Source organism: Serinus canaria, chromosome 2, assembly GCF_022539315.1.
Source record: "Serinus canaria isolate serCan28SL12 chromosome 2, serCan2020, whole genome shotgun sequence".
In the NCBI taxonomy this organism is placed as follows: domain Eukaryota; kingdom Metazoa; phylum Chordata; class Aves; order Passeriformes; family Fringillidae; genus Serinus; species Serinus canaria.
This window is the reverse complement of record NC_066315.1, coordinates 23,593,586-23,612,227: the sequence shown is the minus strand read 5'-3', so window position 1 is coordinate 23,612,227 and position 18,642 is coordinate 23,593,586. Positions and strand designations below refer to the sequence as shown.

At 39.2% G+C, this 18,642-nt stretch overlaps 1 protein-coding gene across 4 annotated transcripts in view; it reads left to right on the top strand.

Annotated features, from left to right (window-relative positions):
* The window catches only part of CDK6 (cyclin dependent kinase 6), a 166,933-nt gene extending 153,201 nt beyond the window's left edge, over positions 1 to 13,732 (top strand). For all 4 annotated transcript variants that reach the window (XM_050970296.1, XM_030228581.2, XM_030228619.2 and 1 more), the window contains exon 8: positions 117 to 13,732. In XM_050970296.1, the coding sequence (XP_050826253.1) occupies positions 117 to 263 (147 nt within the window). In that variant the 3' untranslated portion in view covers positions 264 to 13,732. The remainder of the gene's footprint in view (positions 1 to 116) is intronic.
* The last annotated feature ends 4,910 nt before the right edge of the window (positions 13,733 to 18,642 follow it).

Genomic DNA, 18,642 nt, shown 5'->3' with positions numbered 1-18,642 from the left:
CCCTGTTGTGTCTCATACTGATATAAACTGAAGGTGGTATGCATTAATGTATGTATGCAATGACAGCACTGTTAACTTACATTGTAGTTAAAACTAACTTCTTTTCATACTTTCAGAAATGCTTAGCGTTCAACCCAGCCAAAAGAATATCTGCATATGTTGCCCTTTCTCACCCATATTTCCATGATCTGGAGAAATTCAAGGAGAATCTGGACTGTCACGTGTCATCCAGCCAAAACTCCAGTGAGGTGAATGCGTCCTAATGCTGACTGAAGATGAACCATAAATGAACAAGACATGTAGCTGACAAGGCCACTGTCCCAAACAAACCACATAGCTAGTGAGATCATTATTTGGAGGTTTTATGCACTTATCTTTTATTTTGGGATTGTGATGTGTTATCCATGGAAATCAATCTAGTTTACTTTTATCAGAGCAATGCAAGGGCCAGGGCTTTGACCTGCTCCTGTTGCAGCTTTATGTTTGTTTTGGTTTTGTTTTGTTTATCTACCTGGGAAAACTCCAGAAGAAGAGAAGCTGCTGACCAGTTTTGCTGCCATTTTATCTTTCTAATATTGAATGCTGCCAGTGTTTCAGGATCGAGTCACTGCCATCGATGCAATCTCTCTCTCTCTCTCTAGCTGCTGAAGTATGATTTGGTACTTTATTATTGTTATTCTGTGATATTCAAAGAATGGCATTGAAATACCAGATCTCTGCAACCTGCAGTTAACTGATACGTGCGTTAATACATCCAGCTACTGTTCATTCATAGCAGATATGCAGGTGCTTCCCCACTTGAAAACCTGGATAAATTAATTTATCATTTTGTTGCTCTATAAAAATAACAGTGATGATGATGATCATAATAAATGTCTCAGCTTCTAGGTTTTTTCATACACAAACGAGTTATTATCTAGCTATGTTTGTGTGCATGTTTCAAAAAACTGTCCTGTTCTTACTATTTCAATTTCCAAATGGTCTTTCTGTGTTGAAATGCAGACATGTTCTAGTCCATCATCTAACCCATCATTCCCCCGGAAACAGCTGCAAGCATATTTTCTTCATCTCATTCCAAATAATTTTCTGATGTCCAGCTTAAAGACACGAGCAGAGCCAATGAAAATCAATACAGATTTTTCACCTTCAACCTGTTCTCATTGTCAGCCAAAAACAAAAATAGAAAAAATATTTCTGGTTCAGAAGCAGAGAATCCTATACCTGTAATAAGCACAGAGAAGTATTTGTGCTGCATTGTACTCTGTATACTGTGCTGCCTTACCTGCAACACCCCCTAATGCATCACAAGTGCATGAACATTAATGCTCAAATCCCTCACATGTCACCTACTAAGCAGGTTTGTTTCCTGTGCAGAAATGCATGACCTTCTCTCCTAAACCACCATGTGGGGATACTAGCACATGCCTCTCCACTAAGGTTAATGTGCCGTTATTGAATGTCAAAATAACTAAGCAATTTACTTGTCTTTATAGCACAGTTATTTTAAATATTACCTGCAATTTTTATATTTAGTATTTTTACCTTAACTAAAATATATTTTCAGTATTTCAAAAAGAAACTTTTATTTTTTTAATACTGTACTGGGGAAAAAGAAGTATTTTAAATCTATAAAAGCTGTTTCCTAGCTGTTCAGTGCATTTACTTGTGCATGACTTGGGGGAAAATATTGGTCCAATGAGTATAACTGATGCTAAGTGAGGCAGCCAGCTTTGCTTTCTCCTGTGACAGTCCCTTAGGCTTCTTTCTTCCTCATCCCTATTTCATCTTGTCTAGGTGGTGAGCCAGCATTATATCCTTGTGCATGGCAAGCTTGGCAGAAGCAGGTCCTTAGCAGTGAGTTGGGCAGTGTAACTTTTCCAGCTGTGACAGGGGATCTTGCAGCCATCTCACGGGCAAGTCTCTCGCTCCAGTGGCGACCCTCACTGTTAACTCCATTTCAGGTATCTGCACTGTCTGAGGTCATGGTCCACTGCTAGGATAGTGAGTGGGTTATCTGTCTCCTGGATGAAGCTTTTTGTTACTGCTAGACATTTAAATGTGTGATATATGGTTAAATTAGGCCTACTTTAAACAAGCCAGAATTTAAAAGGACCACTTGCATGCTTGCATGCAGTGACCTGTGCTTTTCTTTAAGCCCAAAATGAGCCTATGCAAAACTTAAAGTAGCATGAACAGGCAAGTTGCAAATTAGGCCTGGCAAGAGCATGCACAAAGCATCTGCACACAGAGATATCACAGATCTGTAACGTCAGAATTTCGGAAGCTCTGTGAGCAGGAAGCTGAAGGCCAGGAAGCTGTCACAGCAGCAAACCTAATCTTGGCCTTGCCTTTGTCATTCTCTTTGTTCCTACACCCAAAGGGAACTGCAGACCTACTGCACTGGTGTTGTCCCAGTCCTATTCCGGTATGGGTTAGTGGAACCAAGTGTGAATAATTTTAAAATTCACAGAGTAGGATGGGCCAGATTGAATTTTTTGTCGCGATTTTTAAACACTAAGTAGAACAACAAACAGAGACTAAAGTCAGGAGACTCTGCAACAGTAGTAATTAGAAAAGCTTTTTTACAGAGTTTAGCACTTTTGAAAACATTCCACATTTTACCTGGCACGGAGCTATCTTTCATACATACATTATCAGGGCATTCAGCTGGCTTCCCAGCAACTGCTCAGGGAACTCTCCCAGAGCTCTCCACCAACTAATACAGGGTGAAAATGTAGAGGAGAAGATGATATTTTCCAAATTAGGCTTAACACGCTCAGATAGAAATGTGCATCTGTTCCACATAAGAATCTGTTCTATTAAGCTTAGCAAAGCTAAAGAATAGACAATATGGTTGCTGAATGTAGATACATTATTAGGGTAAAAACAGAAAGGAGGGGAGAGAATGCTTGAAGCCAAAGGTTAGTGTTGGCCCAAAAACTAATGAGAATGTGGAAATCACCAGGAATTTAACTACTGGAGCAGTATTTCCCAGTCGTAGTATCAAAGAGCTAAGGAAGCAGCAGAGAAGAAAACAGGGGCTGGCTTACGGAGTCAGAGGCAGAACTTTTGCAACATGGTGCTGATGTTGTCTAATATAGTAGGATCAGGTTATAAATGAGAGCATTCAGGAGAACAGTTTCAAAGGGCTGCATTAATGGTCACATTCTGGAACATCTTTCCAGTGGGAATGGCAGGAACAAAACCAAGAAATCTAAGAATCTTGGCAGGGTTAGGGAAAATATTTCTCTAATGGGGTCCTTGTGGTAGCAAGGGCCTGGATTCAAAGGACCAACAATTTTTCAAATTACCTCCTTTTCCAAATCTCTTCAGGAAGAAATTCCATTTGACATGCCATAGGCTTAATCATATTCCAGTCTTCCCTGCCAAACCATGTGGGGTTTCACTTACACTAGTAAACTGAGAAAGCCTGTTCTCTGGCTGGGCAAGAGCACTGTTGTTGGCTAATACCATGCCAGGAATCATATTTATAATTAGACAGCACAGACAGCTGTGGGACTGTGCTCAAACCCATGCCCTTGCTCTTCTTATGTTACTGGTATAGCTCTAATATTTTAGTACCTTTACTCATTACTGCCATATGGGTAGGATGTAGGAATTGTGTAGGTGAAAAAGAAAGTGCTGTGATGAAAACTCTTGGTACACCTTTAAAGGAGACTTCAGAGTGCAATTCTTCTTAGTGATATCTAAAGCTGTATGTGTTCTCTTCTACCGGAGGGGTTCAACAGCAGCTAAAAAATGCTGAATAACAAAAGATGTATTAAGTATAGCTCCCAGAACACCCACAGCCAGGCACTCTGCTCTTCTTAGTAGAGAACAGGGTGTTCTGAGTAATGGAAGGAGAAATTTCTATCTCCCACCAGCCTTTTTTTTTTTCTTTTTAATCACTACTACATAACTGCAGAAAAAAACAGACCCAATAGCCAAGGAAAAAAATCTCCACAAGCAGCTGGTGAAGTGCTAATTGCTGAACCACAGCAATCCATCTGGTGCAGCCCTTTTCTCTTCCCCCTGTCCATGCTCACACCAGCCTTCCTGTTTGTCTCCTTCAGCTCCCTTATGTAAACAGGTTTCAGTGATGCTCACAGGTGCTATTTCCAGCAAGATTCTTCCAAATTTTCCATAGCTACACAGTGTCAATGTCCCCTCCATTCCTATTACTAAATGTTGCTTCATTTAGTCTCACAGCCTAAACCAGTGATGAGGCAAGAACTTTGTGCACCTCCTTGCTTAGGCTTAATTTTGTGTACCCCTGTGTTGCCTTCTGTGTGGTTAGTAAAATTCTAAAAATAGAATTTATGCATATTTCTGTGCAGGCTGTGTCCACACTCCAGGTTTCTTTCAGCCTATTAGTCCACAATGATCAATAATAGAGCATCTTTCTCTGTTGTTTCTGTCCTAAAATACACCAAAAAATGAGGGTGTCATGTTTGCAAAAATATTAAATTTAGAGCTATGTGTACAGAGCATTCTTAATGAAAGGAATCACTAAATTGCAGCATTTGAACATCTTCTACATGGGGGAGGGTTTCCAGCATGGTAACTCTTACTTGGTTTTTATACTCAGTTGTTGTTTTGAATAAGAAGAAAAGAATGTGCCTTGCTGCTTTTCACAGGTTCATTCACTGTCTTTGAGTTTTATTATACATATAATTCTTTCTGCTGTTAGGTATTAGACCAACTTTAATATGGAAAATAAAGAGAAAACATGCTGGTTTGGTCTTCTAGCCAGCAAACTAGGAGCACTTACCTGACTCACAACTGAAAACACATCAGTTGTCAAATACATACATGAATCAGAAACCACACAGTTCAGTTTAAAAGGCCACATAAATTAATTATGTTCCATGTATAAGATACATTTGAATAATGAGGAAGTTTATTCTAAGAACTCTGTTTTATAGAACCACTTGGCTAGTATTTTTCATATACAGTAGGTTCAGGAATAGATTGACTTATATATACAATGTGAATTAGAAGTTACTAGGCTATTTGAGTGATTTTGTTGTTTTATGCTTGAAGCTTGAATTGATTGCAAGCTTAGGAACCTAACATATTTATTTTATTGCTTCAAAACTGCTTCTAAATATCAAGATCTCTTTTGATGTTAACAGGATTTCACACTCTTATTTTTTTTATATGTAAATTATGTTCTTGAAATTAGTATGTTAGAAAATGCATTTTTCCAAACTGCATTAGTGGGGGAAAATTTAAGAAATTTATTTTTGCTTTCACAGGGAGGTGAATTCCTGGATAACTGACTATCAATAAGCTATACCTTTTCTTTTGATTACTAAGCCTTGAGTATACAGGTTACTTTCAATGAAGAAAAAAATCAGAAACTCTAGATAAATGGGATTTTATATGTCTAAGCTTCCAAGTTTTATTTTCATATCCTTTTTTTTGTGCAAGCACAGTTCAGATATACAAAAACATGACTACAATTTTAGCAGTCTAACAGGCTGTACGACACAAATCGAGGTTTTATTTGTGAGCTGTTTATTTAATTTTATTATCTCTCTGCGTCTTGCAAATTACTAGATAATGGCTGTAATACAATTCTGGTTTCTGGACTAGACTCTGTAACCATCAAACCTCAATAATTTATGTAAAACAGAAAGAAGCTTTCTCATAGATTCCAATTACCTAGGCCATTAAAAGAAGAACGATGTAGATGTGTGAACTGACAAATATACATTTGCCAAGTGTTGTTTCTTCCCTTTAGTTTGAAGCTTAGCAAGTATTGCATACTGATCTGCAATACATATACAATGTAAGAACCACAAGGACCACTTAAGAGTAGTGTGCACAAATAATAGGAAAAATGGCTCATTAGACTCTTTGAGATACCAAATGAAAATCTTTTCTTTAGCTGTAACACTCAAAATCTTGAAACTCATATATTTTTCCATTAAAAAGTATTCCTGAAAAATTATGTGTATGTTTTTAATTCAGTGATAGGGTCCCAAGCAGAACTGAATCAAGTGGGAACTTGTTCTCAAAAGTGATTTTTCCAAGCCAAATAGATACCATCAGTTCTTCATGTACTCATCAGAAACTAAAATTAACCAGCACCATTCTTAGATGAGCCTTTTGCTTTCTGGGCAGAAAAACCCGAGATGGCTGTTAGTAAAGTTAATGGAAAATTTGCTTTGACTTAAGAGTCCTGTGGAAGCTTCTGCAATATTCAGTTTTTCAGCCTTCATTGAAAGACCGTGCAAAACAGCAAAGATAAATCAAAACTCCTTAACTATATGTTTTTTCCCCTTTGTGCATATTTTATTTTATCTGTTTTGGGATATATTGATGGGTTTTATCCAGCCCAGTGTTAGTGAGACTTTTGCAATGCTAGAGAAAGTAAAAAGAGCTGGTATCGTATTTTGATTGTTGGTGGATGTAGTAGGGCAGATTTTTTTTGTTTCCAGAAAGGATCAGACATAATATACTGCCTTCTTGAAAAAGAAAAAAAAAATAAAAAAAAAAAACAAAAAGCACCCACAAACAGCTGACACTTGGTAAAGATTAGAAAGGAGATTTTAAAGAAACTATTTGGAAAATATTGTCAGGATGAGTGAAAAGGAGTGTATTTTTGATTGAGAGATAAAAATGCAAACAACGTGTATTAAATATGCATTGAAACTGATACTTTTTCAGTGACTTTGCAAAGTTGACAGGGTTTTATAGAAGAAAAGCATCCAAGTATAAATTTATTCAAACTACCACTTATATGTTCATTTGCACTAAAGCAGCCTGTACTGTTTGAAAGGAGATGGGAAAATACATCATGTTAAACTTGTGATTCACTTTGGTGTCTGCAAGGATGTCTTGTGAAGCTCTCAAGCTCAGTGTCCATTTTTGAGTAAGCCAAATTCTCATTCACACTATTCACTTTCTGTGAATCCATCCACATGCCTGGAAAAACCACATTTTCTAGTGTTTACATGGATACTTGCTCGCATTGACATGCTCATGTTAATTCCAGACCGGGGACAGTCTCTGCCACTAAATGGAAAATTAATTTCACAGACTGACAGATTCCTTTGTACAGTTACTCCTAAAGGGTTTGAAATCAATGTTCAGTGATATAGAGCTCTTCATTTTATTCCGTGTTTCACACGTACATCATGTTATGCTAATTCTCAGCCTTTTTTTTTAAAAAAGCAAAACCCCATTTCTTTAATGTTAGGATCAATTTTGAGTAGCTATCTGAAGGAGGAAAATCGTGATGTGATGGAGAGAGAAAAAATGGGCAGAGATCAGGAGAGTTGGCAAGTGAGTTTGACTACATGGAAAAGTTATTGATAAGGATAGGGGGAAGACTTTTTTCCAATTGTTTTGTTTTCTCCTGTCAAATAAGATGATAAAGCAAGACTCATGAACAGGATTTTAGTTCCAGATGCTTATGCCAACTCAAGTAGTGAGTTACAGTGCACTTCTTCAGCATAGCAACAGCTCTATTTTTTTAATTTTGCATAAGCTACAGCTTTTTCTGGGTAGATATTAAAAAAAGTCTTATGAGACAGCTTGACAGCAGATTATGCTGTCCACAGAGACAGTGCCTGTAGTTCAGCTGTAGACACTGGAGACTGTACAGCTCTGCTGCAGGAGAGCCACTGACAGTGTCTTTTAGTGTGCAGTGTTCTGCATTAGAAGTTGACTCCTGCTTCAAAATGAAAATCCTTTGGTCATCCAAAATGGCATGGTTTTGCACACTTGGATTTTGATAAGGTTATCCACAGGCAAGTTCTGCTGGATCAGTCCGGGTGGTTCACCATCTCACAGGAGCAAGTCTGAGGGCTTAGCAAGTGTATCTGACACCCAGTGTAAATAATAATGCAAAATCATCTGCCATGGGAAAAGACTTTTTGTAGGTTGTAGAGTAGGAATGAGCTTTCTGAGCTGCTCTGCCAACAGGAGAGCTACTGTTAACTATTATGCCAGCTCCAAAAATGCAGAATAGGAAGCCTACATGACACTTTGTTGTGTTCAGTCTATGTGCATGGATGGCAGGGTAAGTGTTGGCACAGAGTGGCTGATTTTGGTCCTTCCATTAAACATGAGTAACTGGGCTTGGCACAGAGACAAACTTCACAGTTCCAGGGATGGGGAACCTCTAATTCTCCACAGTCGTTCTCTGACTCTTGGTAAATACATATCCTGGTAGACCACTCAGCCATTCAAGTAGTCCTTTCCTTATCCCAGATCATCCTTCTGTGACACTGTGAAGGAAGCCTTGAGGAGTCTATTCCTTAGCAGCTTTCCAGCTTTCCTGCTTCCTCTCACTGCAGCAGCAATTACTTACCATTTGTATCTGACTCTGGTGGTGCTTCCACTACTACTGAAGTAGCTGTGAGCTAAGCTTCCAGTCTTGGCCAACCAGTGATTTGTACTCTAGTTTTTCCTTGCTTCTCATTAGAAACAGGGAAGTAGTACAATAGAATATGGCAAAATGTGTGCTACTTTCACACTTTTTGGTTCAAGCAAAGCAATGAGCTAGAATAGATTAGATTAGATTGAACATAATGTTCAGTTGATCAGCAAAAACAATTTTGGATTCAGAAGATCATTTACTAAGTACAGAAAATCCCTGAACACCTGTCTGTGATGCACATTTTTACAAGAACACACAATGATGCCCCTGTTATACAGAAGCTTTTGATGGATACAAGACTAGAAATTCCAGCCTCCAACTGCTTACCCTGCTTCCCCTCACCTTCCCCAAAATCACTATTCCCAGGAAGAGGATTCCTCCCAGCACTGGGTGGAGCAACTGTGAAACAGTCCCCAGCTCTCAAGATAGGTTGTGTTCATGTAGGTAATCAAGCTCATTCCTTCCCTTTGGCTATGGCAGTGTAAAGTACAGAGCCCTGCAACAAGTACTAGGCACGAACAGACCTTAAACACCAAAATATTCTCCTGAGGAAAATTCTTCCCTGGATCTAGAGGGGACAATATGTTTACTGTTTCAATGACAGTTGACTTCTACTTGTTGCATTTTAAACAGTATTGATATAAGAACTCCCCTAAGAAAACTCTCCCACTACACAAAAGGGACAATACTGAATTAAGGACATTCTGTGGGAAAAGACAAAATGCTGTATTCCAGGTAGATTATATGTATGTCAAACAATCATCCTTCATCTGTGATACAGAATAATCCGCCAAACTGGGTTTAAAATGTAGCCTGAGTCTGCAGCATGCTAGTTAAATAATTGTTTTTCTAGGAAGTCCCAAACCCACCATGATTTCTTGCAGGGACTTTATCTTAGAGTCCCTCTTAAGAAAGGTGGCTGTAACCATGGGTTGCACCTACAAGAAAATGTACTTCAGAAACTGGATGCTGGCAAGATGTTTGTGGATGCGAGGCTGTAGAAGGTGGCTTATGTAAGCTCAGGGGGGATGTGCTTGTGTGAAAGTATTGGTTGCCATGCACATTTTGAACTGAAGTTACCTATCAGAACATAATCGAAGGAGTGCAGCATCACAAGATTAGAGGCTTCTGCCCTTTAGATCTCTAGCAACCCTGTGGTGCTCCAGCTCTGTTTTGATTTGATTTATTTCACCTCCCTACTGCCATTCTCCCTTCTGTTGTGTAGTAAGTTGTAAAGAAAAGCATTACCTTATAGTTTACCATCTCAAAAAGAGAGAAGGCCAGCAGTCAGAAAATCTTGATCTCTCTGTGGTGGTCAATATTAAGGGAATCATAATGCTGAGTTGGAAGGGACCTATCGTGGTCATTGAGTCCAACTGCAAGAATCACACCCTGTGCCTAAGAGTGTTGTCCAAACGCCTCTTGAACTCTGTCTGAACCAGGCTTGGTGCTGTGACCACTTCCCTGGGAAGTCTGTTCCAGTGAAAAAACCTTTTTCTGATATCTAACTTAAACCCCCCCGGCTCAGCTTTGAGTCCTGTCGCTGGTCATGAGAGTGAAGTTGTCTCTCTTTAGTTCCAACAAACAGAATTCAACATCCGTGGCATCTACCTTTCCATTAAGCACTGTTAAAAACCTGACATTCTCCACAGTGTCCACAATCTCTTTGCCAGGAGTTTGAACTCCCTTCCTTACAGCCCATTTGGAGTCACAGCAATGAGAGCAAACAAAGTTTACATTATGATGGTGCTTTTCAGTAAGAAGTGAGAGCCAGTTCCAGTTGACACACGGACTGAAAGAGTCTCAAGGACTCTTAGCCAGGCACCATTCATAGGCAAGGCAGTCCCTTCTGCTAGGGAAAGAAACACATTTTGAAACACTGAAGATAAGGAAAATATAAAGGTGCCATTTATTTTTCCAGTAGAATCTGTTTTCTGCACAATGCTGTATCGTTTTGGCACTGAAGCCAAGACCACAGATGAACATTGATTCATTCCTTGCAGTCTTTAATTTCCTTGTAAATTCTTTACAAGCATTCAGATTAATGTATTTGTGGTCCATTTCATTCCAATTCATTTAAGTGATCTATATCTGCCCTTGAATCTCATATGAATTTTATTGTTAATACAATATTTTGCTGCATTACTTTGAACGGCTTTAAAAGTACAATGTCTTTGAATGCTCTAGTTAAAAAAATTATACCTTCAAAATGCTGTGTTACAAGTTGGAACTGTATACTTTGGAAGTGATGTTTATATTACAATGCCCAAAAGCATCACAGGGTGCTTTTGTCTGTATGTCTTCTACTTTCTGTGTTACAGTGTGTATTTGTACTTCCTCACTAACTTGATACTCTTCAGTCTGAAGGCCTAAATCTGCAAAGACACAAATACTGTACCTCAGCTGAGCAGTCTCACAGAGCAGAGAGGGCTTACTGGTGGGAGTGTAGTTGCTCACAAAAAGTATTTGCAGAAAAAGGCTTTCCTTTAGGAACTGACTGTAATTGTGAGGACACATGGTTAATAACAGCACCAAGACACCAGTAAATGGGGTCTGTGTTTATTGAAAATGTGGACACATTTATCTTCAAGTTATTTGACATTATTCTAAATTATTGCTATTATGATTTAGTATCTTATTTAGTATATTTGTATAAAAACACATTAGTCCTGTGAAAGGGTAGTTGCAAAAAAATGTGTTGAGTCTTGCTGCTTTATTGTTTATTTGCATTTAGTATACGTTTTGGTTGTTGAAGTGAAGCTAGCTTCTTAGAGAGGCAGGAAGATAGATCAGTCTGAAAAAATCATAAATAAGCGTCATACTGTGCATTGAGTTTTGCAGTTAGAGTAGTATATGTGTTCAGATTTAGCAATTTTTATGCTTTAGAGAATTTTTGTTTGTTTTAATATGTAAAGGAATAACCAGATTACTTTGAAATGCTATTGTAGAGCTAATTTTACACATAGTGGGGAGATGTTGTCTGAAAAATTAAAATTAGAAAACATTACATTGGCTGCCTTTGGCTTTAGTTTGTTTGTAGAATGCCCAGCAAATATCTGTCGATTTCAGATGCTTAAACCAGGGATTAAGTTTGTGCAGCATCTTGTAACTGAAGAAAGTTTTCTGCAGTGATAAAGTTGCCCATTTGGGCTTGAAGTAAAATTGCTGCCTAAACAAAAGCATAGAGGCAGAAAATACAGGTGCTGGATTGTTTGGGGGGGGGGGGTTGTGCATGGAAAATTGCATTAATTAGGGTTGGAGATTCAAAGTATTTAAAATCATTTAGCATGATTTACTCTTGTTGTAATTCCACTGACTACAGTTAAATTAAACCAAGAATTTGGCCTTGTAAGTCTACAAATTTCAGTGTCAGGCAGCTCAGGTCTATATAAAGATACTAAAGCTTAGTAAATCAGCAAGAATACTATATAAATTGTAATGTGTGATAAAAATCCTAACTCTCGTTACATTCTTTCTCTAAAAATTTCTATTCATTGCTTTTTTCTACAAAAGGTCAGAACTGCACTTCTTAGTGGCATTGGGATATGTGGAGAAAAGGAGGATGCTGGTACAGAAATGTATCAGAAATAAGATTCAGTTCTTACTGCTCCATGTGTGCCTACCTTACACGAGACAAATCCCACTGAAGTTAACAGAAATCATATCAAGTTAAGCCTGTTTGCAACTCTCACGAGATACTGGTTTAAGAATCTTCAAGATAAGTTATGTTCTCAAAAGGCATTATTAAACTTGTGGTTTCAGGTTTACAGAATACTATGAACAGTGAAGACAGCTCCTGAGACACATCCAGAGTAGCAAATCAAAATCTCTGTCAGTACCTTCATTTCTCAGTGTAATTTTATTAAAAAAAAAAAAAAAAAAACAACAAAAAAAAAAAAACACCCCACAAAACAGAAGAAATTCAGAAAATTAAAACGGCCTCTATGCTGTTTGGATTATTTCTTTTCTCTCTTTTCCACCGTTTTTTTCATAAAATATTTTGCTCTGGAGTTGTCTAGGGTTTGATATTTCAAGGAAAGCATGCAAAGCAGTTTGGAATACGTTTCTTCATTCACCTTAGGGCATATGTTCAGCTGGTGAAAATCAGCATAGTCCTGTTGACTTCTATGGCATTGTATCAGTCTATACCGGTGCAACAGTTGGCATGTCAGGTTTTAGCATTTCAAGTCACTTTACCTACATATGCAGTAGGATTCTGTTTTGCAAGATGGAAAGTTACACAGTGCAAACTGTACTACCTAGACTACCATTGATATCTATTCACAGGACATGATTTCACTGTATCATTTCATACTTGAAATTCATGATGTTCTTTTAATCAGGGTACAAACATGAAAAGGTGCGTGTGTTACTGTTTCATTTAAAGGTGCATCATTTTTTTTTATTCTGTGTGCTTAATAGTTACTAGTCAGTGTTCTTTACATTCTTGGCATTCAGCATTTAAATCACCTATGTGTGAAATACAGTATCACCTGCAGAGGTACAGAAAAATGTAACAGCGATTTCTTGAATTGTTACTGAAATATACTGGTTTACCTTTTAGTCATCAATATGACATCAAGGGGCTACAGCATGTGAACTGTGGTATATAGAAGTCTTGCACCATTGCTGTACAGGAAATCTTGCAGACTCTCTCCTCTTCTTGCACAGCTGCTGATTACCATATACGCATTGGGGAAAAGTATATTTCTGCTGTACAGAATGGCTGGGAAGTAACACAGACACTTTGGAAACTCTAGAGCTCCCTTTGCAAGCTTTCAAACAAAGCCCTTTGATCTAACTGCATGCCTGTTCTGTGTCCCAAATTTCACCCTATGGGGCTTTCTGCTTTAAGAACACCCTCAGCTGGGGCTACTTTATGTTGACTGCATTGAAGTTCATCGGAGCATGCACCTTACCGTATTAACATATTCTTTAGCTTTTACAAGTTTGTAAAGATGGTTGACTGCAAAACTAATGTGTCAATACAGCAGAATTAAATTAAGGCACACAGAAAGTTATCAATAATGTATTATATCAGAATTACAGTCCTTTGGAACTGAACGTTTTGCTGCTGGCAGTGCAAGAAAAGCAAAGTTGTGTATTTATTGTTGGGTGCTGAGGGTTCAGTATGAAAATCAATATAATAAAAATTTTCACAGTGTCTAGTTCTCTTTAGTTCCCAAATTATTGAAAAGTAAAAAGGCAAAAAATTAGTTTTGTATTTAAAACTGCTTCATCCTTCTAGCTATATTTTTCTTTTATCTAAAAATGTAAAATGAATACAAATGCAGTAAGTATTGTATATTAAATACAGAAAATTAGCAACGTTGGTTTCTAGTTTTTATGTTTCCAAGTGTTTTTCTCAACACCCTGTGTATTCTAGAAAATCAACAAACAAACACAACCAGACACAGAAACATAAGGACATGCACACCCTTTCCAGCACCTTACTATATACTAGTTTTATAAAAATCTACCCTCCTTTATCACAATTACTCATTCCTAGGTATTTTGCTTACCTACAATGAATTCCATTTAAAAAATTATAATCTAAGAGTTTATTTTTTCTTTCAAAAGCAAAACATTGCTGCAATTGCTGGGGATGCTGTATGATTTAGCACTGATGTGTTTTTACTGTAATCTTTGTTTTGGTCTAGGCAAACTGTGCTTTAATTCAGCTACAATGGTTCTCATTTATCCATGAAATGCAGTATTTTTCCCAAAAGTTACTTGATCCAACTGTTGTGCTAAATGTGCATGGTATTTTTGTATTCCTTAAGATTCTGCTATTTTCATCTTCATCTTTTAAAGAGCTGAGCACACTTTATTGATTGACTGTTTTTTCTTGATTGGTTATTTCGTGGTTTGACACTGGCCAAAGGCCAGGCACCCATGAAAGCCATTTGTTTACTCTCTTCTGCTACAGTTGGGCAGAGGAGAGGGGAAAAAATTGACTAAGGGTTCATGAGTTGAGATAATGACTGGGATAAAACACTCCAAGGGCAAAACAGGTTCATATTTAAAGGTATAAGGTAGATTTATTATTAACAGAATCAGAGGAAGATAATGAGAAGAAAAATAAGCCTTAAAACCACCTTTTTTCTCCTCCATCCCTCCCTCTTTCCCACCGACCCTGCCACCCGCCACAGCGCTGGCGCCATTTAACGTCCCCCTTTGTGCCCTTCTGTCTGCAGCACAGGGAGGCGGGTTTTGGTCAGTTTGTCACCAGAGATCTTTTTCTGTTCACTCAGGGAAAGAAGTCTTTCCTCTGCTATGCCATCAGGTCCCTCCCACACTTCAGAGGCTACCTAGAACAGAGGCTAGACAGTGTTAAAGGAATAAAGTAGGTATTTATTGAAAAGGCCTTCAAAGGATACACCTTGGGCAATACAAGAGCCTGGCCAAGCCTACACCCAAGATGGACAATGGATCACGTTTCCACGCTTTTGTACATTTCGGTCCATTTACATATTGGGGTTAATTGTCCAATTACAGCTTCAAGTTATGAAGTCCCATCCTCCCAGATAGCTCACCTCAATTTGCTGTTATTTATACTTTTTAGGCCTGAAGCTGCAACAGTGTCCTTGGTTCTTGGGCTGGAAAAGGATTGTTTTGTCTAACTAAACTATGAAGAGAACTTGTTAACACATTATATGAAGTTCAGAGTTATATACTAAGGCAGTACAGAATCTGGAAAATATGACAGCTAAAACTTAAGGCATCACCGTGGGAGACAGTTCTCCGTGAACTTCTCCATCATGGCTCCAATCTCACAAGCAGCAGTCGTCCCAAAACTGTTGCAACATGAGTCCCTCCTACAGACAAACAGTCTTTTCCAAACTGTTGTGGTGTGGGTCACGTGTCCACGGGGTGCAGTACTCTAAGGATAGGCAGCTCTAGTTTGGAAGCAAAGGCCCTCTCTCTCTATCTCTGGAAGTAGGGACTCTCTCTGTTTGAGTCTCCCACTGGATCACAACTTTCTCTGGCATCCACCTGCTCTGGTGTGAATGTTTTTTCTCATGGGCTGAGTGGATTCTGCATCTCCCATGGACCTCATGGCATGCAGGGGGACAGCCTGCGTCACCATGGTCCTCACCACGGCCTGCAGAGGAATCTCGGTTCCAGCGCTTGGAGCACCTCCTCCCCTTCTTTTCCCACTGACCTTGGTGCCGCCATGTTGTTTTCCCTCACATGTCCCCACTTCCTGTCTACTCTGACTAGAAGAAAAACTGCTGCCCGTAGGTACCATTGCCAGCAAGTTCCACAAAGTCATATACCTGCAGGATCCTGCAGTGCCAAGAGGTCGATCTCACCTAGGTTCCGTGGCAGAGAGCCGCTCACTCTGTTTTCGCTGCCAGCCAGGCGGCCCTGCCACCCGCCACAGCGCTGGCACCATTTAACGTCCCCCTTTGTGCCCTTCTGTCTGCAGCACAGCTGGCTTGGGGTGACCAGGCACGCAAGGCTGGCTGCAGGCCACCCTGAGATGGTCCCAGCACCAGACTTCACCACCCCTGGGAAGAAACTACCCAGCCCTGTTTTGATTTTCTTCTTAAACATGTCATCACAGAGGCGTTACCAACTTCTCTAATTGGGCCAGCAGCATATCCATCTTCAGAGCCATCAGAGATTGGCTCTCTTGGACACAGTGGAAGCTTTTAGCAGGATCTCACAGAAGCCACTTCAGTGGCCCTCTGCCACTACCAAAAATCAGTCTATGCCAAATCAACACCACTATAAATATGACTAGTAACACTTCTGGGTATAAAGAAATTATAAAAGTGTATGTTTTGAGTGAAACACAAAATGACTTATCAGGCTGCAAAACAAGCTGCATTTTTTCTGGTTTTACTTCAACCAAAAAATCCTCATCAAAACACCTCAAATACAGCTTCAGCTGATTGTAAAGTTCATTAAGTTCTCTTTAGAGCAGGGTACAAGTATCTTCTACTAATGCAGCCTCCAACAGCCAGCAGATGGAGGAATCTAAAAACTATCAGCTCAAGCATACAATGACATATCAGCTTCTGGATGAAAGCTGACACAGGGACAGAAATAACGGCAAAGCTAATCGAACCCTAAAGCCTCAAGGGATTTTTAACTTAGAATCAAAACTTTGTGCTACCCTTAGAAACCTGAAGGAACCATGAAAGTCTTTTACAAGCATTAGTACATAAACTGCAGGTGCAGCACAGACAAATAAAAAGCTACCTTTACATTATGTGACATTCCAAAGTAGTCTTTAAGCACATTATAATTATGAGCAGCAGTCCAGCCAGGGACAGACAGAAAGTGAACTGCAGTGAGGCCAGAGTCACAAATACCCATATTAGCCATAGCTAATTGTGGGAAAAAAGAGGAAAATAATGGAAATACGTTACATTACATAAAAGCTGCTATAGGGATCTGGATACTGTTTGGTGCTTTATCTCTGATAGTGCTCACAGCAAGACATCACAGAAGAAAGTCCAACAGTCTCTTGACAATTATGGAACAAATTCTTCACATGGGAATTTTCTTCCTGGCCCTCATCTGTGAGAAGGTGAGTTCCTAAGACCCAATTATGGAAAAGAAAATTATAGTAAAAAAAAAATCCCATAAGCAAAATACTAAGGTGAGAAAAAGCATAAATGTAACTCTTCCCATTACCCACATAAAAGTTATTTCACTCTTTGCCTCAAAATTATCTAATGACACTAGGTGTCACATCTGATAGCACCATAGAAACAAATGTTCATTTAAAAATAATTTAAAATGCATTGTCTTTGTCTATCATTTGCCTGCCATTTACTGAAAAAGGAAAGTAAGATTTTTACAGTATCTTTGTGAGTTCTCATTTTGAACTCATCAGTTGTGTTGCTCCTCCACCTCCCATCCCTTAGATAAACAAGGTTAGCTTTTAGTCTCCTAGCACACGGAAGTCCTTTCCCTAAGTATTTTCATCCATTTTTAGGAATCTGGTTTGTCTGGCTGGATTTTCAAGCCTTTCCAGCCCAGGGAAGAAAAGCTAATTGTGGTCTAATTAAAATACTGTGGAGTGCCTAGCAGAGGACTCCTTCTTCCCCAATGCCTGCATAGGGAGAGACCCTGCATCCCTGCTTTCCTGCCATGGCAAGTCTTTCTATTTCCAGGCACCAGGCCCAAAGCCCCACAGCAAAAAGCGTGGCATGAATAAACTCTCTTAGCTCAACTTTGGTCAAAACATTTCTGAAGAGTCATTCTGTCATGGCAGATTTGATGCAGCCCAGGCATTTCCTCCCCTGCCTCAGCTGAGCTGAAGCCCCCGGAGCCCCACAGCCTGACTGCTGTTCCAGCATGGGGACACACAGACAGCTCTGCTCCAAACTTGGGCCACCCTTGAGCTTCCCTGGGTCTCAGAGCACTGGGGACAGCCTACACCTGTGCAGTACCATGGGGCAGCCACCTGAAACAGGGGTAACTCCAGAATGGTCCAAATCTGACTGTGCATATGGGGCAAGGACTTCCATGCTTCACAAAATGGATATTATAATAGACTTAGTAATACTCCAAATTTCATCTTCTATGTATTTTAATGCTATTTACTTCTTTAGTTTTCAATGCATTTCTCCAGTGTTGCAAGGCAGCTCAGGGAGAGCTTCTGCCTGGTGTGCTTCCAAAGTAGCCATCCTTGTTTTAGAACATACCAGCTGTTTTTTGAGGAATAAAATTTCCCTTATGCACTATCTTGCAATTTTGAGCACTAAATTTAATTTGCAACTGAACAAATTTTACTTGCAAATTTAGTATAGTCACTTTCTTAGTTTTCTTCTAGTTCCTCACAGGCTGCTCTTGGTTTTACTAAGCAATTTTGTATCAGATTCCTGTAACAGATTCCTGTGGGCTCACCAATTTTTCCAGCTCTTCCCAAGTATGAAGACAGCGAAGCTATTTCAGTAACAAAACTCATTTGTGCTTGGTATGATTAACATATTAACATGTGAGTACTTCTCTCCATTTTTACAAAGCTGTGACTAAAATGCAGTAATTTTTAATGGTAATTTGAAATTCTGATTTAATAGATCCCAATAACTCCCGGGCTTGTCTTAGCACTTCCATTAACCTAATGTAATATTAACCCTGCCGATATTACAATGCTTTATTTTGCACTGCAGATGGCTAACGAGGGAGGAGTACACACTTTGCTTTTCCTCTCTTTTCCTTATCTCCCCCCTCCCGCCGAAATAGGGTCCCATCCTATGTCAGGACGGGCTGATATTTCATAATACCTT